At 28.5% G+C, this 25,196-nt stretch overlaps 8 protein-coding genes across 16 annotated transcripts; 5 read left to right on the top strand and 3 right to left on the bottom strand.

Moving 5' to 3' along the window:
* The first annotated feature begins 295 nt into the window (after nucleotides 1-295).
* Nucleotides 296-1,210, top strand: LOC127070911 (28S ribosomal protein S17, mitochondrial). The gene is made up of 4 exons (XM_051009495.1): nucleotides 296-525; nucleotides 609-725; nucleotides 808-884; nucleotides 985-1,210. Exons 1-4 carry the CDS (start codon nucleotides 406-408, stop codon nucleotides 1,151-1,153), a joined length of 483 nt encoding a protein of 160 aa, XP_050865452.1. The 5' UTR covers nucleotides 296-405; the 3' UTR covers nucleotides 1,154-1,210.
* Nucleotides 1,211-1,380: 170 nt separating this feature from the next.
* Nucleotides 1,381-4,672, bottom strand: LOC127070905 (RNA polymerase II subunit A C-terminal domain phosphatase). 3 transcript variants are annotated; one of them, XM_051009484.1, is made up of 8 exons: nucleotides 4,511-4,672; nucleotides 4,176-4,404; nucleotides 3,711-4,011; nucleotides 3,402-3,646; nucleotides 2,574-3,318; nucleotides 2,326-2,493; nucleotides 1,935-2,202; nucleotides 1,381-1,866 (listed from the first exon to the last, which is right to left on the bottom strand). In XM_051009484.1, the coding sequence occupies exons 2-8, from the start codon at nucleotides 4,400-4,402 to the stop codon at nucleotides 1,535-1,537; spliced, it is 2,286 nt and encodes a 761-aa protein (XP_050865441.1). In that variant the 5' UTR covers nucleotides 4,403-4,404; nucleotides 4,511-4,672; the 3' UTR covers nucleotides 1,381-1,534. The 3 variants fall into 3 exon arrangements, with proteins under 3 accessions (XP_050865441.1, XP_050865442.1, XP_050865443.1); XM_051009485.1 differs by having other exon boundaries at nucleotides 4,502-4,638; XM_051009486.1 differs by lacking the exon at nucleotides 4,511-4,672 and having other exon boundaries at nucleotides 3,711-4,019; nucleotides 4,176-4,321.
* A 391-nt stretch (nucleotides 4,673-5,063) lies between these two features.
* Nucleotides 5,064-7,489, top strand: LOC127070910 (spermatogenesis-defective protein 39 homolog). Its single transcript, XM_051009494.1, has 9 exons — nucleotides 5,064-5,410; nucleotides 5,511-5,667; nucleotides 5,774-5,964; nucleotides 6,056-6,192; nucleotides 6,260-6,287; nucleotides 6,391-6,535; nucleotides 6,614-6,843; nucleotides 6,936-7,112; nucleotides 7,174-7,489. The coding sequence occupies exons 1-9, from the start codon at nucleotides 5,336-5,338 to the stop codon at nucleotides 7,297-7,299; spliced, it is 1,266 nt and encodes a 421-aa protein (XP_050865451.1). The 5' UTR covers nucleotides 5,064-5,335; the 3' UTR covers nucleotides 7,300-7,489.
* Nucleotides 7,490-7,691: 202 nt separating this feature from the next.
* Nucleotides 7,692-12,074, top strand: LOC127070944 (mediator of RNA polymerase II transcription subunit 25-like). 5 transcript variants are annotated; one of them, XM_051009580.1, is made up of 15 exons: nucleotides 7,692-7,761; nucleotides 7,985-8,186; nucleotides 8,292-8,337; nucleotides 8,422-8,546; nucleotides 8,673-8,892; nucleotides 8,966-9,569; nucleotides 9,653-9,945; nucleotides 10,097-10,278; nucleotides 10,354-10,516; nucleotides 10,601-10,792; nucleotides 10,876-11,070; nucleotides 11,165-11,350; nucleotides 11,440-11,499; nucleotides 11,587-11,706; nucleotides 11,795-12,074. In XM_051009580.1, exons 2-15 carry the CDS (start codon nucleotides 8,065-8,067, stop codon nucleotides 11,939-11,941), a joined length of 2,655 nt encoding a protein of 884 aa, XP_050865537.1. In that variant the 5' UTR covers nucleotides 7,692-7,761; nucleotides 7,985-8,064; the 3' UTR covers nucleotides 11,942-12,074. The 5 variants fall into 5 exon arrangements, with proteins under 5 accessions (XP_050865537.1, XP_050865540.1, XP_050865539.1 ...); XM_051009583.1 differs by having other exon boundaries at nucleotides 7,703-7,868; nucleotides 9,653-9,840; nucleotides 10,133-10,278; XM_051009582.1 differs by having other exon boundaries at nucleotides 7,703-7,868; nucleotides 9,653-9,840.
* A 247-nt stretch (nucleotides 12,075-12,321) lies between these two features.
* Nucleotides 12,322-16,415, top strand: LOC127070943 (probable 2-oxoglutarate dehydrogenase E1 component DHKTD1 homolog, mitochondrial). Of its 3 annotated transcripts, none has more exons than XM_051009576.1 (13): nucleotides 12,334-12,656; nucleotides 12,733-13,022; nucleotides 13,119-13,338; nucleotides 13,408-13,742; nucleotides 13,863-14,084; nucleotides 14,161-14,318; nucleotides 14,390-14,657; nucleotides 14,740-14,947; nucleotides 15,036-15,448; nucleotides 15,563-15,683; nucleotides 15,827-16,015; nucleotides 16,131-16,216; nucleotides 16,274-16,415. In XM_051009576.1, the coding sequence occupies exons 1-13, from the start codon at nucleotides 12,476-12,478 to the stop codon at nucleotides 16,385-16,387; spliced, it is 2,805 nt and encodes a 934-aa protein (XP_050865533.1). In that variant the 5' UTR covers nucleotides 12,334-12,475; the 3' UTR covers nucleotides 16,388-16,415. The 3 variants fall into 3 exon arrangements, with proteins under 3 accessions (XP_050865534.1, XP_050865533.1, XP_050865532.1); XM_051009575.1 differs by having other exon boundaries at nucleotides 12,355-12,656; nucleotides 13,408-13,757; XM_051009577.1 differs by lacking the exons at nucleotides 15,827-16,015; nucleotides 16,131-16,216; nucleotides 16,274-16,415 and having other exon boundaries at nucleotides 12,322-12,656; nucleotides 13,408-13,757; nucleotides 15,036-15,444; nucleotides 15,563-15,677.
* On the bottom strand, nucleotides 16,400-17,700 carry LOC127070867 (uncharacterized). The gene is made up of 3 exons (XM_051009410.1): nucleotides 17,118-17,700; nucleotides 16,723-16,852; nucleotides 16,400-16,658 (listed from the first exon to the last, which is right to left on the bottom strand). The coding sequence occupies exons 1-3, from the start codon at nucleotides 17,460-17,462 to the stop codon at nucleotides 16,462-16,464; spliced, it is 672 nt and encodes a 223-aa protein (XP_050865367.1). The 5' UTR covers nucleotides 17,463-17,700; the 3' UTR covers nucleotides 16,400-16,461.
* A 130-nt stretch (nucleotides 17,701-17,830) lies between these two features.
* On the bottom strand, nucleotides 17,831-21,281 carry LOC127070945 (28 kDa heat- and acid-stable phosphoprotein-like). Its single transcript, XM_051009584.1, has 5 exons — nucleotides 21,013-21,281; nucleotides 20,771-20,868; nucleotides 18,587-18,721; nucleotides 18,369-18,499; nucleotides 17,831-18,238 (listed from the first exon to the last, which is right to left on the bottom strand). The coding sequence occupies exons 1-5, from the start codon at nucleotides 21,020-21,022 to the stop codon at nucleotides 18,022-18,024; spliced, it is 591 nt and encodes a 196-aa protein (XP_050865541.1). The 5' UTR covers nucleotides 21,023-21,281; the 3' UTR covers nucleotides 17,831-18,021.
* Nucleotides 21,282-21,522: 241 nt separating this feature from the next.
* On the top strand, nucleotides 21,523-25,178 carry LOC127070899 (ADP-ribosylation factor-like protein 4C). Its single transcript, XM_051009456.1, has 5 exons — nucleotides 21,523-21,859; nucleotides 22,235-22,346; nucleotides 22,448-22,919; nucleotides 22,998-23,213; nucleotides 23,282-25,178. Exons 3-5 carry the CDS (start codon nucleotides 22,706-22,708, stop codon nucleotides 23,476-23,478), a joined length of 627 nt encoding a protein of 208 aa, XP_050865413.1. The 5' UTR covers nucleotides 21,523-21,859; nucleotides 22,235-22,346; nucleotides 22,448-22,705; the 3' UTR covers nucleotides 23,479-25,178.
* Nucleotides 25,179-25,196: the final 18 nt, after the last annotated feature.

Here is a 25,196-nt window from a genome sequence, read left to right as displayed (position 1 = left end):
GAACAAATATTTTACGTTTGATTTGTACGTAATATAAGTTCGATTGGATTATAGTCGTTCTAAATAAACGTATCGATTCAATTCATATTTAATTAAATCGTTTAATTAAAAATTTTCGAAACAACAACATAATCTTATGATTGCACAAAAAATATATTTTTAATAAATACGTCCTCTATGTTTTAATCAATATTTATCAATATTCAATTTTATTAATTCAATATCTATATTTATAATAACATTTTGAATGTTTCGCGCCAATACACGCAATTTCCGATTTGAAAGCTCCTATTGGTCACTTAGTTGTTCGTTCAAAGCCTGTACATGTTATATGATTATTCTGTATATCAAAGAGGTTATGATTATTTACGTTTACTATTATTTACTGTAAAATAAAAAGAAACAATGGCAGGGTCAAGTAAACAAGCATTACGATATTTTCTTGGAACATGTTTGCCATCTGTAAAACAAAATGCCGTAAAAGTATCTGTACCACGTCTTGAGTTAGACAAGAATATTTTTATGGTAAGGTTCTATTCTAAATTTAAAAGAAATACATTGAAAGTACTTCTCTCAAAAAAAAATTATTTCTTATTTTTACAATCTAGTACTTCAAAGAGCATGACTTCGTTTATGCCCATGATCCAAACCAAAAATGTAACGTAGGAGATATTGTTTTGATACAGTCGTTACCTGAGAAATTAACACGTCTCATTACCCACAAAGTATACATATATCAATTATAATAATATTAATAAGTAGTTTAATTAAATAATTTCATTTTTTAATCATAACATTTCAACATAGGTTATAGATGTTATTTACCCATTAGGTGATATTACAGATCCTATAACTGGTAAAAAAGTTGTTGTTAGCAAATATAGGTATTGTATCAATTAAATATGAATATTGTATACATATATAAACTATAAAGATATCAATGTTAATATATTTCTATTTAAATGGAATTATATTTTAAATCAGGGATGATGTAAAGGAAACTAATCAATTATTTGGTGAATCCAAAAATGCTTTTGATTATGATAAAGCACCTCCAAGAGGGGTCATGAAAGATAAACGAGATTTTACGTATCAAGAAACATACATCAAATATCATGAAGATCCAAATGATCAAGACCCATATGGAGTATAATATATTTATGTATTTTAATGTATGAATAAATTCTAATAACAATTTATTTGTTAATCATTTTATGCTTTATGTATTTTGTTTTAAAAGTACTCCATTATATGGTATTATTTTCATCATGTCTTCATGAAATTCTTTATAAAATCATATGCTATGTTAAAAAGTCAAGTATAATTGTTTTGTTCCCCAATATTCTTACTCATATTTATTTAAAAAAATTCACACCAAAATTCTTTTATCATATAAATTTTATGATCATATTATATAACTACATAATCTTTTCATCATATTCAACAGTTCCAATTAGTAAATCGTTAAAATATAAAAGTGCTTTAATTGCTGCATAATATAGTAAATTAAATTGCTGAATTGTTTTATAACGTATTATTCTGAAAGAAATTCTCTTTCAAGCGCAGCTCCCATAGCATTCCATTCTCTGTCATCTTCATTTTCAATTGGTTCAAGATCTACAGAATCTTGTGAATTATCGCCAAGATCTAAATCATCGGGTAAGTCTTCCCCTCTTCTGAAACGTGTTGTAAGATCATTGTCATCGTCATTGTCTTCGTCCTCGTCGTCGTCCTCGTTCTCGTCATCGTCATTACCACCATCGTCAACATCATCGTCGTCGTCGTTGTCGTCGCCATCGTCGGCATCATCATCGGAACTATGGTTGTATAATCTCCTCTTTTTTTTAAACGATTTGCATTCGTCATCTATGAAAAATTTAATCAGAAATGTTAATCATTAATTTATTGATAAAAATATAAAAACGAAATATTACCATTTGATGATTCTTCTGAATTGTAATTACTTCCACGTGTTCTTTTGTTATAATCTTCAATATTATCATCTATATCAAAAACAGAAGCCTCTATATCTTGATCTTCCATGTCTTCTTCTACTTCCTTATCCATTATTTCTATTTCTTCTTGAGTAAAAGACATCAAAGGATTTATACTATCTGCAAATTTATCTTTTAATTCATCCTTCTGTTCCTCTATATGTTCTGGACTGCTACAATGGGCAGGTGGTATTCTAGAGGCACGTGCCTAAGAAATATTTCTTATATTATATTTTGAATTACATTTAATAAAAAATAATTTGTCCAATGTCAAATGAAATAATTATTTTATACATTTTGAAATCATTTTTTATAATAAAATCACATGTACCTTTGTAGTGAGAGGAAAAAGACGTTCATCCACATATTCCCAACGTTCTGCACACGCCCAAAGCCAATCTGGATTTACAATTTTTATATCGCCTCGCTTTTTGGCCGCATTTACTTTTGCAGTTCCTGGTCTAATAGCAACTAAATGTGTAGTATTTTCCGTCAAATCCTAATGCATTTTAGTCAACCATGATGCACGTGCACAAAAGGTATACGATAAAAATAATATATTAATAAACAAAACCTTACTTGTGTCACTTCTGCTCCAAATGCCCTTGCTACTTTATAAGCACGACTTTGATTAAGTTTTTGATGAGTAGGTATTAATCCACTGAAAGTCAAGCAAATACCTTTTAATACTTGAGCTCTTACACGAGGGATAATAACCCTTAATGATTTTTGCCCAATTTCCTTTTCTATATTGTTGTAAAACTCTGCATGTATTTTTCGAAGAATATCTTCTAAATACAATAAATAATCATCTTCATCCTCGTCTATAAATTTATTTTCATTACGTTTCTCTTCCTTTTCTGTTTCTTTATCTTCCTTTGAATTTGAAGTCTTACTATCTACTTCTTTAACTTGTTCAATATCATTTTCTGATTGCTTTTCCGCATCATTTGATTGTATCTCAGTACTTTTTTCTTTATCTTCTGTATCTCTTGTATTGTCGTTAGTACATTTTGACTCTTCGAATATAGTAACACTTTCGTGTTCTTTTATCACACTTTCTTCTTTAGTATCATTATTTAATACATCTTTATCAGTTGAATGTAATGTGCCGTTATTATTATTTTTATTTTGAGTTTGTTTTACGGCAGTTGATATGGGTGTTGCAGGATCATTTTTTTCTAGCCCAGGTGGAGCGTGTATGTCACCAGTATGAGGAAAAAAGTGATAAGGTTTGACTTGTACCAAATTACCACATCCCTGCCATACATCCTCTCTGTCATCTATAATACACACCATGTCGTCTCCACAAGGAAATAGAGCCCTATTATAAATAATGTTTGCTGTATATTAAATTTATATAAAATACACATATGAGACTAAAAAGGTACTAGTATATAACCATACTTTAGATTGGCAGTTTTAGATGCTGGATCAAAACATTCATCTCTTGAGAGTATTCTATGAGAAAACAAAGTACCATCTTTATCTAATAAAGAAGCTACAGTATGTGCATAATTCCTTGCTCCAAATGTACAAATATGTAACTCATATAGACGACTCATCTCTAACAGAAAATGTCGAGTATTTGGCCGTAAACGTGTATGATACCATGGAGAATTTTGTCCATAAAGTTGATAATGATAAACATCCTAAAAATGTTAAAATAATTTCATAATATTGCAAGTCAGAATATTATTTAGAAAATATTATAACCTTCATATTAGGAGGCACATTATCATTGGTTGTATGAACGATTGTTTGGTCCAGATCCACAAGTAACGCCAATTTACGGTCTCGTAAGAGTCTTTGTACATCTTCCTTTCCAATTTTCTCTGCTAATTCTGGACATACTTTAAGTTCAGGTACACTGTGTATCATTGGTACAACAGCTTGAGAAATCATATTTCCACCATCTTTTCCATTTCCTTCTAATCTTAAATCTACACCACATTCTGCACACAAATCCTTCATGACAGTAGGATGTTTGCATCCTTCCAGCATCAATATCACTTCCCTAAAACACTAACAAATTATCCAGGTACTGAACAATTATAAGCATAATAAGTTTATGCGGAGACATAAATTAAGAAACAGCACAATAAAAATATATTAAAATGTAAAGATTTGAAGTGCGTAGATGAATCTATCATAATAATATAGAGGTTAAGGAAAATATACCCAGGTTTTATGATGTCACCTTCTTTGAATAACAATTTTGTAATACGGCCATATCGTATAACTCGAAATTTCTTTTCAGGACTGCTGGTTTCTTCATTTTCCGATGTTACGTTTCGATAGAAAAACAACACTCTACCGGCTGAGACCGTAGTATTCGTACGAACTCTCCATTTCAACAATTTTGCTGGTTGTTCTTCGTTAGGAAATATTATCTCCGTAGTTGCCATGGCTGTTCAATCATTTAATCATTTAGTCATTAAAATATTTTCAACATTCGTAATACTTTATCAAAATAATTAAACTTCTTAAACAAAGAATGTAAATACACAAAGAACCTATTTAATGGTTATATGATCAACCATATTAGTTTCCTTCGCTTCACTCTGCAGATGGCAGCGCTTTAGAGATTTATCTTAAGGGGGTTAGAGTTAGGCATGACACAGTAAAGTTATATTTAAAGATACATAAAAAGCTTTATTAATAATAACAAGTAGAATAGAGCTTTATATAAATTGCATTTTTTTTACGCGTTTATTACCAAGAAATTAGTTCCAGTGAAACACGCTAAACCGCGTAGCGCTAGTCTTCTCATTGGTTAACGAGAGACGCTAAGCGACATATAGTTTTTATATCGTTTTTATGTCGCAGTCGAGCGGTTTTCACATTTAAATCTATGAAAATGATGTTCAAAAATAAAATATTACATTTATGTTATCATAGTTTGATAGTAAATAGATATTATAATGAATAATAAAGGAAAATATATTTATATTAACTTCTTTAATTAATTAATTAATTAATTAATAGTATTACATTAAATAAAAACATTTCAGTTAAGTTTCTTGTATCGTTAATGTTAAGTCAAAATTGTTGGTAATATAGAACATGACATGAAAATGATCAAACAACTTTTGAATTTAGAAAAACGGAGTACTTCGTCTGAATGATATATATGATTCATGACCAAAATAGTCAACTTTTCAACAATAAATATTGACACATTAACTTTTACTTACGTACATAATTTGTTCGAACAGGATGTTAATAATTAATTACGAACGACATATTCTTTACAATGCTCTTTATTGTTGATAATACTTGTATAAAAGGATTTCGTGATTGTAATTATATAGAGACAATTGAATTAATTTCGTGTCAATATGAGCATTACAAAAGACGAGGAAAATTATTGGGACGATATTGAAAAAAATTTTTTCTGCTTCGAGGGTAACGAGGTTAAAAAATATATTACATATTTTCACGGATCTATTTTTGTAATATTTCTATATTATCATTGTTGTTGTTGTTGTTGTTGTTGTTGCATTAATTTAACAGGTAGATCAACCGTTCGAAGCTTTAAATATTAAATCAGAGATTTTGGGTACTGATGTTTCTTTTCTATCAACATCTAAAAACTATATAAAATCTAATAATGATTTACAGAATTTGAAACCTCTACTTTCTGTCATTTCTGAAAAAACACTTCATTGCAGTATGTTAAAAATTATAATATCTTTAACAGAAAATAAACTATAATATATATGAATTATATTATATCGATAAATATATGAAATCCAAATATTATATTTATATTTTAGTTTTAGCTGTAGATAAAATACAAAATATAGATCAACAATCTAATGATGACATTCAAATACAACCAGATATTACTTTAAGAAAGATATTAATGGGACAGTCCTATTCGTTGGAACCATATAAATCATTAGCTAGCAAAACAGCATTATTAGATTCAGCTGTAAAAAGTGGAAATGGAAATGCCATATTAATAGTAATTATATATACATATATATATAATTTTTTAAAATCATTTATCAACATTTATATCAATTATAAACATTTAATGTATTTATATTTTCTAGATAGTTCTATTTCTTATAAAAACTTTAAAGAAATCTTTAGTTTATCGTCTACTAGCTGAAAGACCAGAAGTCGTGAATGTGTATATACATTATTTATCTACTATATTACAAACAAATGAAATTACAGATATTTTATCGTAAGTATACTGATGAAGCATTAATTACTTTCTGATATCTCGATAATAATTTTGATATTGATTTTAGAATGCTAGGTCAATTAGTAAATTCTGCAGTAAGTATAATCTATTTAAAATATTAAACATATAATCTATTAAAAATATTAATCTATATAAAATATTATAATTTTTACATAATATAAAAGTCTTGCATTGCAGATGATAAATCTGCATATTATTCTAAAGAATACTCAAGATTGTGATAAATTACTGCAAAAACTTCGTAACTGCTATAAGACACAATTCTTAAATTTAATTGATTGTAAAGAAACACAATTTCTTCATTCTTATATTCAGTTATTAGGTAAGTATGTAAAGAAATATATATATAACTATTTATGGTAATTAATATTAAATGTTATATATTAATTTACATTTATAGAATGGCATGTAGCATTAAGAAACACAGAAAATAGTGAAAAAATAGAGGCAAATTGGTCAGTTCTTGATTTTTTACGTTACATATGTAAAAATGATAAACATTCTTCACAATCAGCTGTTATGTTTTCTCAACAACATGATATATCACCTAAGCAATACCAAAAAATAGTAATCGAGGTTAAAGCATCGCTTGGTGAATGGGAAACTATTGATCGTCTACTTTTGACAAAAGTAATAATATTTTAACACATGAATGACTTCGTATTTACTATTTACGTAACATTTACATAATGTTATGGATTAATTTTGTTTTGCTAATACAGGGTTGGCTTGGAAATAAAAAATTACAAACATCTCTGCCTGTGGAGGATATTGTCAAATTACTGCACAAAGCACAGGCACCGCTTGATGTTCTTGAACAATATTTAAAATATGTAGACAATATTGACAAACGATTAGAACTAGCAAAATCTTTCAATTGTTACAGAATTGCTATAGATGTATGTACTATAATAATATATTTTACAAAATATTTATACTTATGAACAAATATGGTTTCAGATTTTTGTAATGCAAGGAGATCAAACAGCATTGTTAGAATATAAAAGCAAACTTCAACCACAATCAGAAGAATATTTTTATGCTACAAGTGCTTTGCGTATTCCTTCAGTTAAATGGAAAAGTTAATAGTTCTTTATTATTTTAAATGTTAGAATATAGTTCTGCAAATATGGTTGGATTGTATTATATATGGATACATATTATATTTATATTTATTAATATTTTCGCTTGATAACCATGATTATAAAATATATATTAAACTATATAATAAAATATATAATAAAACTATATAATAAAATATTATTTTCATCTAAAAGAAATTTTGTTTTTTTTTATAAAATATCAGAAAATACAAAAACAAGTAATTTATCAAAATGTAGTAAAATTATTATTAAAAGCTATTCAAAATTTTATTTAAGTATGTATCCAGTCTAGGAACAATTGTCTATTTAGTCAGTGATATATTTTACTTGTGTGGTAAAACCATTGAATATCAAATAAATTTTATTTCATAATATGGTCACTACGAGGCGCTGCAATAGAAGAATATCGCGAAATTTTTAATGGAAATGCAAACTTAGAATGAAGGTTAGATAATTTTTATCATATTGTTTTACGGATATATTTGCACTTAAAGATTATATTTATTTTGTTATATACAATGCAATAAAGATGAAAAAATAAAAAATAAATAGGTATAATATATTTATAGTAAATCATAATATTAATATAAAATTTAATTATTATTATATTGAGATTTAAGATATTATACAAATTTGGTCAAATCTAATTTTTATATTATATTTTACAGTATTGTTAAAGTATTCACATATACATTTCTACACTTTTTTGCATCTACTTTTGAAGCAATAGTTTATTTAATTTAAAAAGATGGTTGCTGGACCTACTGAACATGGTATACAAGCTGATGTTATATTTGTTATTGAAGAAACAGCTGTAAATGGAGCATATCTGAATGATCTCAAAACAAATTATTTAATACCCACGTTAGAGTACGTTATATTTTTGTAATTATATAGTTGAAATATATGTATAAAATGAAGTAATAACAATTATATTTATGTAATTAATTAAACTAATTTTATTTATATTTATAGATATTTTAGTCAAGGTGGCATAGAAGATAGAGAATATGTTGCAGAGGTATTTAAATTCATAAACTAATATTTATATTATGATTTATTTGACATTTGTACCCAAAATATTTTTTTTTTTTTTATGTAACAGAATAGTACTACACTTTATGGGATAGTATTATATCATGCTGCTGATTGTTTGCCAGCATCTTGTACAGAAACTCTTGGGCCTTATGTAAATCCTCATAAATTACTACTTGTTTTAGATAAACTTGAGTATGTAAAATTTTATATTTATTATTTCAATATAATATTTCTGACATATATATAATCATAATTTATTTATTTAAAATGTTATAATCATTGGTTGTTATAACCATTATAACCAATTGTTATAACTAGAATGGTTGGTGGAAAAGGAGAGTCACATGCAAATATTGGAGAAGGTCTTGCTACCGCACTGCAATGCTTTGAAGATTTATTATTAAGACGAGAACCAAGTAGTGCAACACAGAAACATTGTATTTTAATCTGCAATTCACCTCCATATCAAACAGTAATTCAAGAATCTTATAAATTTGCTGGTCATACTGTAGAACAAGTAGCTGCGCTTTTTCAGGAGGTTTGTCATATTTAAAATAATTTTTGCTCAGTTCTTACGTGTGTATTATACTTTATAGTATTTTTATTGTTAGAGAAACATCAATCTATCCGTACTGTCTCCACGGAAAATACCAGCATTATTTAAACTATTTGAAAAAGCAGGAGGTGATCTGCAATCATCTCAAACGAAGAATTATGCTAAAGATCCGCGACATTTAGTACTTTTACGTAATTATAATTTAAAAGAAAGACCTGTAAGCCCATCAATTGGAGGGACAGTTCATACTGCTGTACCAAATACAGCACAAATTCCTCTCAGTCCATTACAAAGTAATGATAGTCCAAATCCAAACCAAGTTCAACAAAGTATTGCACCAACACCACAATCACAGGCTACTACATTCAGAAATCAAACACCTCAAAATATTTCTTCGGTTCATCAGACAGTCACACAAAATATGGCTGCCCCTATGAGTGCTACACGACCACCCTATAATCCTCAAATATCTGCTCCGCCAAATTATCATCCAGGAGCTGTGGGTGCAAGAGCTACACATTCAAGATGGATGAGACCATTCATACCACCAAGTGCTAGTGCTCCCACCAATGCACAGAGTAGCGCCTTAATTGCTCAATTAACACAACCACCTTCGTCATTAGGACTTAATGTATCTCCATATGGTCAAAGAATGGATGGTAATATGTTATTATAAATTAATATTATTATATATGTAATAAGATAATTGTGTTTATATATATGTTATACATTCACATTTCAGTAGTTAACAGTAATATCATGGCAGCAAATGCTCAGCAACAACAACAACAGATAAACCAACAACAGCAGCAACAATTACGATTGACTATGCAACTGCAACAACAGCAACAGCAGCAACAACAAGCATCCTTGTCAATTTCAAATCAGCCAGCACACAGTCAAGCAACGCCACAACTTACAGCATCGTGTGTAAGTCCATCTGTGCCTACTCAAGTTCCACCGACAGTAACTGCATCTCAAGCCCCAGTTCCAGTATGTTCTGTAACTCCACTAGCTACTCATCCTCAAGCACAGGTACTTCATGATAAATAATTTTATTATAGAAGTGCATCTTTCCAATAATTTTTTCTTAATGGTTCCTTTTCCCTCTTTTTATTGTTGTTCTTTTTTTTATCTATATTAAAAACTTTGTTCTTCTGTATCTCTTCTGCTATCTGCATTGCAGACTAATGGAGGTGGTGGAAATATTTCAAATCAACAGATTACAACTGCAAGAGAACGACATACTATTTGGCAAGGTGTTGTGGAATGGATTGAAAAAACTAAAAATCCTGCTGATGCACAGAAGCAAACAAGACATGTTCCCTGCCAAGTTTCTGCCAATTCAAAAGATGGAGATCCAGAGTTGTAAGATTTTTTAGTTCGTAGTTATGAACAATCATATATCCATATGGAATAATTCTTTCTTGGTGGGACTTTTAGGAAAGCAGATACATGGCCGCAAAAGTTAATAATGCAACTGATGCCAAAACAATTAATAGGAAATATTGGCGGATCTTATTTAAAAAATTCCAAATCTGTTCTTTTTCATCCAACACCATGCGAAGCTTTAGAATCATTAACAAATATGATGACTTCTGGATTTGTAAAAATTATTTCTTTATTATTCTATTCATTTTGTCGCTATGAAAATGATTTATATATCTGCACCTATATATTTTATTTTCAGGCAGGCTGTGTCCATTTTACATCTGTACCTCCGAGTTCAGCATGTGAAATAAAAGTGCTTATACTTCTCTACACAGCAGAAAAACGAACGTATTTGGGTTTTATTCCTAATGATCAAACAGCTTTTGTAGATCGTCTTCGTAAAGTGATTCAACAACAAAAAACTTCACAAGGTCCAATGAGACAAGGTCAAGTAAGTATAGCAAATAAAAATAGAACTTGCAAATATAAAATTATAAAATATTATAAATTATTACAATTAACTTGATTAAATAGGCTGGTACTGCTGCTGGAAATGCTTTACCTGGTACCATACCGAACACAGGAATATCACAAGGAGGAATTTTAATGTCTCAAACAAACACTATGACAATGGGTGGAGGACAGATTACACAAAATGTTGTTTCTGCGAATACACCTCAGCAGACTTTACAAACTCCTACAGCTCAACAAAATCAATTAACTTTACAGGTAAGCTGAGAATCGTATAATAAAGATATATTGTTGTATAAATTAAAATAATAATTCAATTTTCGAATCAATAAATTGTTATAAACATTTATAGAGTGGAGGAATTACTGCATCGCAAGTCAGTGGTAATACAGGAGGTATCATCGGTCAACAAAGACCACCTTTTGATGATTTGGAGATAGCAAGGCACCAGAATTTATTAAAAATCCAACAGTTACGTCAAACACTAGAGGCTGCACAACAACAAGAAGCACAATATAAATCACAACTAGAAGTTAATGTAAGCACTAGAAAAACATTATGATATGTATATACATATTTTGCTTTGTATCGTAAAGAAAGTAATTTGACTTATCACTACTGTCACAGATACAGCAAAATTTAGAAGTAGCGCAACAACAGGAAATGCAATATAAACAGCAACTTGAAGTATGTTACTAATAATAATATTAATAATATTCATTAATTAAATTTGAAGAGATATTTGAATTATTGTTAATATTTAATTATTATTAGGCTCAACAGGCACAGCGTGGTATTGCTCCTGCTGCTATGGCAAATCAAGCATCTAATGCTCAAAGAATGATGCGTCCTGTGTCAACTAATAGTCTTGGTTTACGCCATTTATTACAACAGGTATACAATTTAAACATGATAATTCTTTCTCTATTTGATTTGGTAGTATAAATATATATGTATATGTATATATATTCATTTCGTGTAGCAACAACCTCAATACAGACAACAAATACTTGGAATACAACAGCAAATGGTTAGTCCAAGAGGACAAATGACAACACGTCCTATGGCACCTAATAATACACAAAATCAACAATTCGATGATGTATCTAATTATGATTTTCTTGGTTAAATAATAGTATAGGTAACTATATTTCTGAATTTTATTGTATATAAAAATATCACAATATTATATTTATTTTAATGTTGATTTAATGCTAATATTTGTATAGAACGTTTTTTAATTAAAATAAAATACTGAGAAATATTGCTTATAAATAGTTCTATATTACAACGTTACTTATAATATAATTTGAAAAGATAAATAAATACTTATATAGATATAGGAATTATATAATAAGTAACGAATGTAATCAAATATAATAAATAATATGATAAACTTTTGTAACATATTCTTTTTTCTTTTATGATATCCAACTTTTTTTGGGTCATTTCCCTTACTGATAACATTTTCTCTCAAATAAATAATCTACGTAACGATTAGCTCTAAGACAATATTTTGATACGGATTTTTAAAGTAAACAGATAAAATTTATCATATGCATAGTCATTTTTAATTGAACGATAGCCAATAACAGACAATTACAAGAAACGTACTTGCAGCAGATCTACTTCTCAATTTCAATCTTTTATTCTTTTAACAGTAATGGCATTAAGAACATATGTCAGTTTAACATTGTATTTAAAAGTAAGAATTACACAGTATAATAGGAATATTTTACAAATAAAACGTATTCGTTATGAACATAATGATGTCATCCAATTGTATCACAGTGAAAATGGTGTTTATGGATACAGACCAAAAGAACAACAAAAATATTTTGAAGGTATTTAAATTAATGTTTACTTCAATATTTTTATTTAAATACCACAATTATAATTATTAAATATATTAATTTTCAGTGTCAAAAGAAGACTTAGAGATACGATCTAAAAATAGTAATTTCTATAGACTTGTTATGGCATATAGACAATTTGCTCACAAACAAGCCAACATAGATCCCATATCATTGAGCAAACAACTAATGCTTCCAGAATTGCAACCAGAACAATTTGGATTAAATCTAACAGACAAAGTATCGTTCCAAGGAATTTTAAAAATAAAACAAAAGGAAGGAACTATTTCAGAAGCACTAAAGTTTTTGAATACTATCTATTGTTCTTATATTGGAGTGGAATTTAATCATCTTGAGGTAGATATATTTCAACTTTTAATATTTTAATAATTATACATATTTAATTATAATTTATTATTATTATCATTATTATTATTATTATTATTCTAACAGAGCGAAGAAGAAAGGGAATGGTTTGCTAACACTACAGAAGAGTGCTTAATAGAATCATTGGATAATAAAACACGGATTGCTATTGTAACAGAGATGTTAAAGAGTCAAACGTTTGATAATTTTCTAGCTACAAAATTTGTAAGCTTGAAAAGATATAGTGGAGAAGGGGCAGAAAGCATGATGGCTTTTTTTCACGAATTTTTTAAACTATCTTTAAATAGTAAGTATATATAGATAAAAGTATTATTTGAATAAAAGAAATCCAAAAAAATTTCTTATTATTTTACAGCTGACTTGACTGATATCGTTATCTGTATGCCACATCGTGGACGCTTAAATTTTTTAACAGGAATGCTTGATTTTCCACCAGAAAAATTATTTCGTAAACTTAAAGGATCTTCAGAATTTCCAGATGATGCAAAGACTGTGGGTGATGTTGCAAGTCATTTAGTGTCTTCCACAAATCTAAAAATTGATGATAAAAGTTTACATGTTACAATGCTCCGTAATCCATCTCATCTAGAAGCTGTTAATCCAGTTTCTATGGGAAAAACTCGTGGAATCATGCAGATTGTCAAGGATGGTGCATATAATAATGATTGTACTACATGGTGGAGTGATAAAGTATTAAATTTACAAGTAATTATTATATATATAATTTTGAGTATCATACATTATAAAATAATAATTATAAAATATAATATAAGTAATATAATATAATAAGCTTCTTGACATTTTTTAAAGATTCATGGTGATGCTGCTTATATAGGACAAGGAATTGATCAAGAATGTCTAGCATTAAGTAATGTACCACACTTTGAGATAGGAGGCACAATCCATTTAATAATTAATAATCAATTAGGATTTACAACTCCACCTTCTAGAGGTAGATCCTCTAGATATTGCACAGATTTGGCAAAAATGATTGCAGCTCCTGTAATTCATGTAAATGGAGATGAACCAGAAGTAAATATAATACATTTGAATATATGTGTTATGTTTTTACAGACCAATTACCTTAAAAAGAATAATATTTTTACAGATGGTTGTACGAGCTACAAGAATAGCTTTTAAATATCAAAGGAAATTTAAAAAAGATATTTTTATAGATATAAATTGCTTCAGAAGATGGGGTCATAACGAATTAGATGATCCAACTTTAACAAATCCAAAGATATATAAAATTATACAAAATCGTCCGTAAGTATAATATTTGACTATAGCATTATCATCAAATTGATGGAAATAAAATGAGTTTTTTAACTCTTTAGATCTGTACCAGATCGATATGTAGAAAAATTAATCAAGTCCAATATCTTGACAAAGGCTAAAACAGAAAATATTGTGAAAGAACATAATAAATGGTTGTCTGAAGCCCTTAAACAAGTTGAAAATTACGTTCCAGAAGTAACATACTTCTCAGGCAGATGGACTGGAATGAAACAAGCTGAAGACAGTATAACTCAATGGGATACAGGTATTGATATAGATTTGCTAAGATTTATTGGGGAAAGAAGTGTCCATGTAGAAACAAATTTTGTGAGTATATATATCAATAAAATATTTATATATTGTTTATTACAAGTTATTTTTAAAAAATAATTTTATTTTTTTATTCTAGAATATTCACCATCAATTACTGAAAAATCATGTTCAAGCCCGGCTGAAAAAACTAATATCTGGTGAACAGTTAGATTGGGCCACTGCAGAAGCATTGGCTATAGGATCTTTACTTTATCAAGGTTATAATGTTAGAATAAGTGGACAAGATATAGGTAGAGGAACATTTTCCCATAGGCATGCTATGTTTGTTGATCAGAATACTGAAAGTAAGTAATATTAAATCTTTTTCATAATTTCTTCCATAATATTACATTCTGCATAGAAAATAAAATTATATATCTAATTATCTTTTAGACATTTATATTCCATTAAACTCTATGGCAGATGAACAAACTGGAAAATTAGAATTAGCTAATAGTATTCTATCAGAAGAAGCAGTACTGGGTTATGAATATGGTATAAGCATTACAGTTCCAACAACTTTAACTATTTGGGAAGCACAATTTGGAGATTTTTTTAATGGAGCGCAAATTATTATCGATACCTTCATAACAAGTGGTGAAGCAAAGTGGATGGTCAGTAGTGGGTTGACAATGCTTTTGCCTCATGGTTATGATGGTGCTGGATCAGAGCATAGTTCATGTAGAATTGAACGTTTCTTACAACTTACAAATAGCAAAGAAGATAAAGTTGATGGCGAACATGTTAATATACAAGTAGTTAATCCCACTACACCAGCACAGTATTTTCATTTATTGAGAAGGCAGGTATGGCAATAAATAAATTATAATTTAGTCATCATATTACATATTTGTATAAACAATTATAAGTTAATCCGTATTAAATGCAGATAAAATCATAAACATATCTAATTTTTTTAGATGATAAGAAATTTTCGAAAACCATTAATTGTGATATCACCTAAAATATTATTACGACATGCGAATGCTACATCATCATTGACAGATATGAAGCCTGGTACAAGTTTCAAGCCCGTTATAGGTTTGAAATATACACTAATATATTATAAAATATGTCTAAAATATAATAAGATAATTCGCGCGCGCCTGTATGTGTGTGTGTGTGTGTGTGCATCGTGTCGTCCGTATGCGCGTGTGTGTCTAAATATACTATATATATTTCAGGAAATAGTGATAAAGATATTTCTAAAATAAATAAAGTAATCTTAACCAGTGGAAAACATTATTATGCTCTTGAAGATTATAAGAAGACTATTGGAGAAAATAATGTTGCAATTATTAGATTAGAATGTCTTTGTCCATTTCCTACTCAAGAATTATTGGAAGAAATACAAAAATATAATCATGCAAAACGTAAGTAAAATAAATATTGGAATTTGTTAAATTAAACTATTTTATTATCAATACTCCATAAATTATTGCTGTTATTTTATTGTTTTGAATTATTTTATATTAAATTTCTTAATAGTTTTCATATGGAGTCAAGAAGAACCTCGAAATATGGGAGCATGGAATTTCGTGAAACCACGTTTTGAAAATCTATGTGGTCAACAAGTAAGTTATGAGTGAATGCATATAATAATTCATAAATAATATTTATTACACTTTCAGTTAAAATACTGTGGACGCCCTGCTATGGCAGCACCAGCTGTTGGCGAAGCCAAATTGCATCAACAAGAAGTAGAAGAAATCATAAGAAAACCATTTTTGATAAAAACATTTTAAACTAATTAAAAGTATTTTCAAAAATTTATATTTTTCTATTTATTTATAACAAATGACTCTTTCACAAATAAGCATTATTTTTGTTTGGTTTTGAATACTTGATTACTAGTGGTTACTTGTAATTCAAAACCATTCTTTTGACGAATTTCTACACAATTACTACAACTACAACAGCAAATTATGTTGTCACTAGAAAGAGAACGTTTAATATTACTTAGACGTTCTTCTGTTACCAAATCTTGTATTTTTTTTTCTAATTCAATAGCACTTTCTATAAAAAGTAAGTAAGATTAGTTTTATTAGATATCATTTAGTCTTGTTTTAATTTTACTTACTTAAACTAATATTTCGTAACTGATAAGCTATACTCTTTGCAAACATATCAAATTCATCATCTTTTTTTTCTTCTATTAAATCTATTTCTGTACAAACATCTTTAACCATATCTTTTGTAATTTTATCTTCCTACAAAAAAAATTATAATTTTTAAATTTATTTTTTATATAACTGATTATTATATAACTCGAATATATATATCATATATGCATCATACATACATTATACATACATACATACATCATACATACATACATACATCATACATACATACATACATCATATATACATACATCATACATACATACATCATATATACATACATCATATATACATACATACATACATACATCATACACACACACACACACACACATACGCGCGAGAGACATCAATTTTGTGTAATATTTACTTTTTGGTCACAGTTAACAAATGGGAAAAATAGATTGTGCATTAATTTAAAATATTTTGTTTGGGATTCATACAATTTTCCACATAATATAGCAACAGCAATTTTTGATAATTCATAACAATATTGCTTTTTTAGATCCTCTATTTTTGTAATGCAATCATATATTGTTAAAGAAGGTATATTCATGGCATCTACTATATGTTTATATGCTTTATATCTATACATTTTTTTATCAAAATTATCATCAAATGGATATTTTAAACAATCATATTGTCCATACAGAATTAATAATTTTATTGTCTCTCCTTCTGCCCAGTTAAATGCCATTTTAAATTTCTTTCTAATAATTCTTTCTTTTAATTGAACATTTAACCTAATTAACTATATTAATATATTTGTCAAACTTCTCAAATAAAAAAAAAAACTTTGTTTTTTGAATTATAAGTTCTTTATAACTGGTACTTACACTTTTTTTATCCGAAAGTTTTATATGATACCGTTATATTTATGACTATTAAAAAAAAAACAATAAATTTAAAAATATAAAAGATTTGACATGTTGGATTCTTTTCTTTTTTCTAGAAAAAATAACATACTCAAAATGATATCATATAATATTCTGCTGAATATATATGTATGTGTCTGTATATATTGTAAATGGAAAAATATTACAGTTATAAAAAGACAACAATTAATTTCAAATATTATTATAATAACTGTATTTATACAATTTAGGACATACTCATCAAATACTCAGAGTACATATTTATTTAAATTCATTTAGTCCAATTTCAATAATATGAAAGTAGGATTTCAATTGTATAGGAAATTAGCACAATATAACATGTAGATAGTGATGTAACTTAATTTGAATGATTTTAATAATCTAGGTTCTTTTACCCAGTGCCTTTTGTGTCAATTCAGTTTTCTTTTGTTGTGCTAATTCTTTTTGTTTCTTCTCATCTTCTCTTCGTTTTGCAGCCTCTTCTCGCTGCTGCTTAATTATTGCTAATCGTGCTAAATCTGCTCGAGCTTCATCAGTTTTTCCTGCGGCATGCAATTTCTGATAATTTGCATAGGCCCTCTGCTTTTCTAATTGTTCTCTGAAATTAAAAATATTTATAAATATTGTTTTAATTATTTTCTAAATCCTTTTTACCCTAAATCAATTGTAAATTAAAATCTAAACAAGAAAAATAGCAATATTCAAACGAAAATTGCAAAGTTGTTTACTTTTCTTTCCGCGATAACTCGGGCTTTGCAGAGTCTAATGATTGATTAAGTTGTGATAACTTTTTTGCTTTCTTTTGTACTCTGTTTGGATTTTCCACTTGAATTAAATTCTCAACTCCTTTTGCCTTACCCTAAAAATATAAAATAAATACATAAAGATATTTTGTAAAGTACATTTGTATTAACGAAAATTAAATTTGTAAATAAGTTTTAATTACCTCTGTTTCTGACTCGGAATCTGATTCAGTTTCACTATCTGTTTCAGATGCACTGAAATTTTTTAATTTATTCCTACTTCCACGTGCTTTAGGTTCCACTTCTTCATCACTAGATGACTCATTACCTTTATTTTTCTAGAAAAAATAAATAAACAAACAATTACCAATTTCTCTATAAAACATTTTATATCCTTTAAATTAATAATACTATTTTTCATCAATCAGCAATTTGTAGAATTTTCAGTATACATTTATGTGCAAATGTATATTTTATTGTATACATTACATTACTCTTCAAGGTATATAAAAGATAGGTGCAGTGTGCGTCGTTCATACTATATTTTAATGTGAATGTCATATAATTTCTAGATGATCAAATATTAAAATGTTCAGTAGTATATATTTCAATTTATATTACTTAAATATATAGATAAAATTATTATACCAATGATCGTTATTTAGTACGATATATAATACTTTAACACATCTATACACTTTTATTAATAGAAAACAAATAATATTTTAAGTAACTTATATTCATATAAGAAATAATATATCGTAAGGACATCTAATATATTTAATTATAATGTATAGTAACTCATAATATTTAACGTACACGCACTATAAAAGTTTTATGTATGCATTATTTTAACGAATAATTAACCACCTAAAAACACGAATGATACATTCACCTAATTTTATTAACAAAAATAAAGAAATGCAGTATATTTTATCGTCATAAAATTGAACGTATAAGGAGAGAGAATTAATTAAAAATTATGTTTATAAATACTCGTTTACGACGGTAATATCTCAAATTCTTTTATCTACGTTTTCTTTTTTTTCCGTTGTTACGTTACTTCCGATCGTCATTTATCACTGTTTATTAGCAAAAACTAAAAAGAACAGAGATCGATAATTCTACATGAAAATTAGTTATAAAACTGTATTTTCAGGATAACCCTTAAAATCGGAAAAATAATAAACAGGAGCTATTATAACGTGTTAAAAATTCATAAAGAATTACATACATACTGGTACATTATACAATGCAGCATGAAGAAAAAGAAAAAGAATGTTGACAGAGATGGAGAAGCAGTATTCAATTAGGCAAGTTAAAGTAAATCCTAGAATTAATGTTCTAAAATTAACAACAGATGCTTTGTCAAGAATTAAGAAAACTGTATCAATAAAAATAGTTTGCAGAATTTTACGAGATAAAAGTTACAATAGTTGAATAACATAAAAGACTTTACATTTCTAAAGCCAATAAACTTGAATGTCTAAAATTTACAAAAATATATATAAATTATGATCCAAATATCTGAAATAAATTTTTGGATGAAGTTAAAAATAATTTATTTAACTCGGTTGATAGAATCATTATGTGAAAAAACCATATATGGCATTTAATAAAAATAATATTATCTCAAATATAAAGCATGGTATATTAAGTTTTGAAATTGTATGATGACCAACAAAATTGGCACAATAATGAACTTATTAATACAATTATGGACAAAATAAAATAATAAAATATTTTAAAAAATAATTTGAAGCATTTACCTGAAAAGTTGCAAATGCCTATCATATATTATTTTTGATATAATAATGACCCTAAACACTTGACATATATTGCTTAAGAAAGGCTACTCAAGTTTCATTACTAAAAAATTAATCTAATCTATACCAACACTTAGAGTTTAGAAATCATTATGCATGCAATTGGATATGCAACAAAATATTAACTAGAATTATTAATTATTATATGTAAATATGTTAAACATGTATGTTCAATTTTGTGACGATAAAATGTATTACATTTCTTTATTTTTGTTAATAAAATAAAATGAATTGTTTTGTTAAAAGTATATATAATACATACAAAAAACTTTATTCATGAAAAAATTGTATGTTTTCTGTAGATTGAACAAATGACCTTTGTAACGTAAGTATGCTCAATTTCATGAATAACTGTATATACCAAAGAGTTAAAAATACTTTTAACCTACGTCAATATTTAAAATTATAAAGGAAATATAACGAAGCACAATGCAATTGCATAAACACTCTGTTGCAACTATCTGCCCTTGTCACATTTGACCATCGAAGGGCAATTCGACCTTACGTACTTAACAATAATATCTAAGTCGTTGAGCTGGTGGTTAACCTAAAAATACTGACTCTCCATTGACGTTTTTCTTCTTCCTGGCGACGTTGTTCTTCTAATTCTTCGGGATTCGTAAAGTGGCGATTACGACCTTTGTGATTGACAAATTTTCCTAAAATAAACAAAAATAAATAAATAAATAAACAAAAGGATATTTTGAAATCGAGATGACCAAAATTGCGCATTATTTTTCTCTAAAAAACGTGGCGAGATATTCATGTATTAATTAAAGTACGATGGACAATGATTTACTTACCGCGTGGCATATTTGTATTTATAGAATAAACGGCAGCTTAAATAGAATATATGATATCAAAATTGATTGAATATCCAAATTTTTTATACAACAATCTATAATTTCACCAAATCTCGATCTAGTGTCAGATCAACGCCTCAACGAATACAACGTCAGACGTAGACTACATATACTAATGTGAATAACTGCATAAACTAAAGAACATGTCGGTATATATTGCACTGTAATATCGACTATGCCAAGAAAGAAAAAATGAATCGTATTATTTTCGTATATGGATTCACTACAAGATGATGTAAGAACGAAACATTGCATGATTTTCGAAAAGCATTTATTTTTATTATTAAGCACAGTTTACAATTAGAAAAATCAGATATTTCTATTGGCTATTAAATTAATTTCTTGCGTTAGCTAGTGCTGCCACCATACGAGTTCGTTTAAAAAATTTTTTACCAGATAGATCATACTATTTGTCGATCTATCAGTAATATAGTCGTTGGATGTGCGAGTTTTTGCGGACGTATCGACGTTTACCGGTCCTCGATTGTTTTGTTGTCTCTTCGTATATCAGTGACAAGCGATCATTTATTGATAAAGAATATACACACACACACACACACATATATATATATATATATATATATATATATATAGATGAAACTGACTAATAATACGACACGCAGAAAGTTAACATATTTAAGTTGGTTTTTCGATGATTACAACCGGTCTTTCAAGTTCGATGAGAAGTATGTCAAAGTCGATGTGATGTGTTACTGTGCGACCTTTCAGGATGACGGCCTCCCAAGTATCATGTAGATTTGGATAAGTTCCATACACAAATGAGGTGGTGAGTATTAAGAAAATATGCGTCAAATTACGTAATGAGAGAAATTTGTAGAAATATATGAAACGACCACTTTTGTATTAGATGGACAAGTAATTACGAATGCAGAAATTAATAAGCGTTGAGTAATTAGCGTTTCCCAGACGCTTAATTATAGTGTTTGTTTATTTATTTTTCCTTTTTTCTTTTTTTTTCTTTTCTCGTTCTTTTCTTTCTTTTTTTTTTTCTTTTTGTAAGTAGTAAGATATTAATGTCACGTCAACTGAGAAACATTTAGAAATTTGATTATCAATAATATTTATTATATTATTATATTTAAAGACATTAATATACAAACGTATGTGAAAATATTAGAAGCATTTATATTGTATTATGCAGAGAGAAAAATAGTAAGAAAGAAGAAGTTTATCAAAACATTGAAGAAAAAGGGATTTTCAAAGGGTTCAAGAAAATAAATTATTAAAAGAAAAGTATAAACACAACAAAAAATGTAAGTGCGTTATAAATTAAGTATTCTTTATTTATAATTATTTAAAATTAGCTTCTTCTGTTAAAAATATTGCAGTAACTATATTATTTTTTTTATTTTAGGTGGTACAATAATCACTGGCCTAGAAACAGGCTTCTCTTTGATAAGATAAGAACTATAGAAAGAATAGAAGAAAAATATAATAACGTATTATCAACATAGGAAGATATTAAAGAATAAAGAAAAAAGTAAGGCACAATCCAGAAGTGCAAGCAATTGTATAGATGTTTGATAAAAGTATAATAGAGTGGTAAGAAGTATAATTATAAAAAGGAGGAGAAGAGAGAGATAAAAAATCTAGAAAAGGTGGGTAGGAAGGAATGGGTGCTGGGTTGGGCAGGAGCAGCACCAGTGGAGGTGGTCTGCTCGAGGCTCTTCCCACAGGAACACCGCTTCATGTAGCTATGTTAGGTCTTGACAGTGCAGGAAAAACAACTGCCCTTTATAGATTAAAATTTGATCAATATTTGAATACTGTACCGACCATTGGTTTCAACTGCGAAAGAATCCGTGGTGGCATTGGCAAAGCAAAAGGTATATTTTAAACATCAATCAATAGGATTTATAGATCTTTAATTTTCATATAATGTTCTAATATTTATTGTTTCCTAGGAGTAAATTTTTTAGTTTGGGACGTAGGTGGACAAGAAAAATTACGACCTTTATGGAAATCATATACTAGATGCACAGACGGTATTATTTTTGTTGTTGATTCTTGTGATGCAGAAAGACTTGAAGAAGCAAAAATGGAACTTACAAAAACAGCAAGGAGTCCTGATAATGCGGGTGTGCCCATTTTAATTCTTGCAAATAAGCAAGATTTGTTAGGTAAGCTTTGTTAACTTAAACTTTTATTATCTTGGTATATAATTGGACAATGATAATCTTATTTGTAGGTGCTAAAGAAGTGAGTGAATTGGAAAAGCAACTTGGTGTCTTGGAATTGGCTGGAATGCCTGGCAGTTCCAGTATAAGAGTGCAGCCTGCTTGTGCTATTACAGGGGAAGGTTTACATGAAGGCCTGGATACTCTTTATCAATTGATATTAAAGCGACGCAAATTGGCCAAGCTAAATAGAAAAAGGGCTAGGTAGGCCAGGGCTTCGGAAGACTGCACTTGCGTCTTCTGATATTGCCCACGGATGATCTCTTCCCTGGTAACGGAAATGCCCACCGTGGGTCTCTCCGTATCATCTTTTTCATTCTTGTCAACTTTCTCATCGACATTGTTGACAGCTAAGAAGTGCTCAATTAAATAAGTAGATGGCTAAAACAGCAATAGCCCCGTAAGTCTGAAAGTAGAATAGTATTGATTATTACAATTGTTTCAATTGTTATTACAACTACTGATAGTTTGTTAACTTAGGTCACATCAAGTCTTGCGATCAACTTTGTGTTGAAGAGCTCAGACTAATCAAACTTGACTAAGCAAAACATCCGCACTTATAAGACTAAATCATACAAGATTGATAGCTTGATCTAAGAAAAATTCTTTACTCTATATATGACTTGAATTCAATTCTGATAAGAGGAATATACCATCCACATAGTTGATGGAATTTCAGATTGTGGATTATCACTTCCTAATCTAAGATTTAATAGAAGATATATATTGGTGGTATTATCTTCTATTCATTCACGATAAAGTGTGAATGATGGTTTTATATCTTAGAACCTTACATACTATTGTGCCACTTAGTCTGGAAGTGATCGAAGTTGAAAATGATAAATTATGAACTATTAATTTTATTAAAGAGGAAGAGTAGTATTACTAGATCAGACTTTTAATAATTTTGGACTTGCCATTGTGGTAAGAGGCATCACTGTTAACAGGACAATAACTGAGCTTGAAATGTGTATTCATGTGAACATCCCAATTGGAGTTTTGCATTCACAATAGACATATGGAGCATTAGTACATATACTATGATTCCGAAAGTCAGTTGTGACTGTGGCATGCATTCTATTGTGGAAAGAGATAGTGTTTCATCTATTTCCACTTGAACATCTTACCTTACTTAACGAGTGATTGTCTATGAGATTCTTGGATCTTAACTCTGATTGGAAAAGTATGATTGTTCAATGCGCAGTATTGAGCTCTTGATCATACAATGACTTAGTATGCATCGTAATGCAAATAAATAGTATGCTAGCACTGAAAGAGGCAGTTACAATTAGAGGCTGTCTCATTCTCAGGGCCTTTATGATAATTCAGATCCCTCATATGATAATAAAAGGATTAAATCAAGAAGCCAGGAGTTCTCAAATTACATGAGTTTGAAGTGCGACCAATAAGCACCGATTGCACTGAGCATTACTATAATACCAATAATATTACTGATTGTTAACAATGAAAATGGGAGATTAAGCAAATTCATAAGTTCATGCAAATACAGCGCAGCTTATTATCTCTAGCCAACAGATATTTCTGCTGGCTAAGTTTAAGTATACCACTTTTTTGGCCTTCATAGATTGCAGCATAGTCTGTATAATTGTCATTTCATTACCTAAGACAAAAACTGGAAGTCATTTGATATTGAATGCAGGAGCTCTCGATGTAGCTTTAACTCCTGAATTAACATGAATTAATCTAGTGAAATATTTGTCTACCGTGAAATTGTATACAAATGTTCCCAATTTGTAATATACACTTTGGTGGAAAGCTTGTTTTTCCATGTACTGGCATTTGAATCTGTATATTTGTGCTCATTTTGTGCATGTTTCGTGTTGAGTACATACATGAAATCTCTTGCCAATTTGTTTAAATTTATAAACAATATCAATACTCGCTAAAGTGCTATGTTTCAATAGT

This window comes from Vespula vulgaris, chromosome 19 (assembly GCF_905475345.1).
Source record: "Vespula vulgaris chromosome 19, iyVesVulg1.1, whole genome shotgun sequence".
Classification (NCBI taxonomy): Eukaryota; Metazoa; Arthropoda; class Insecta; order Hymenoptera; family Vespidae; genus Vespula; species Vespula vulgaris.
This window is presented reverse-complemented; position numbering and strand designations above follow the sequence as displayed.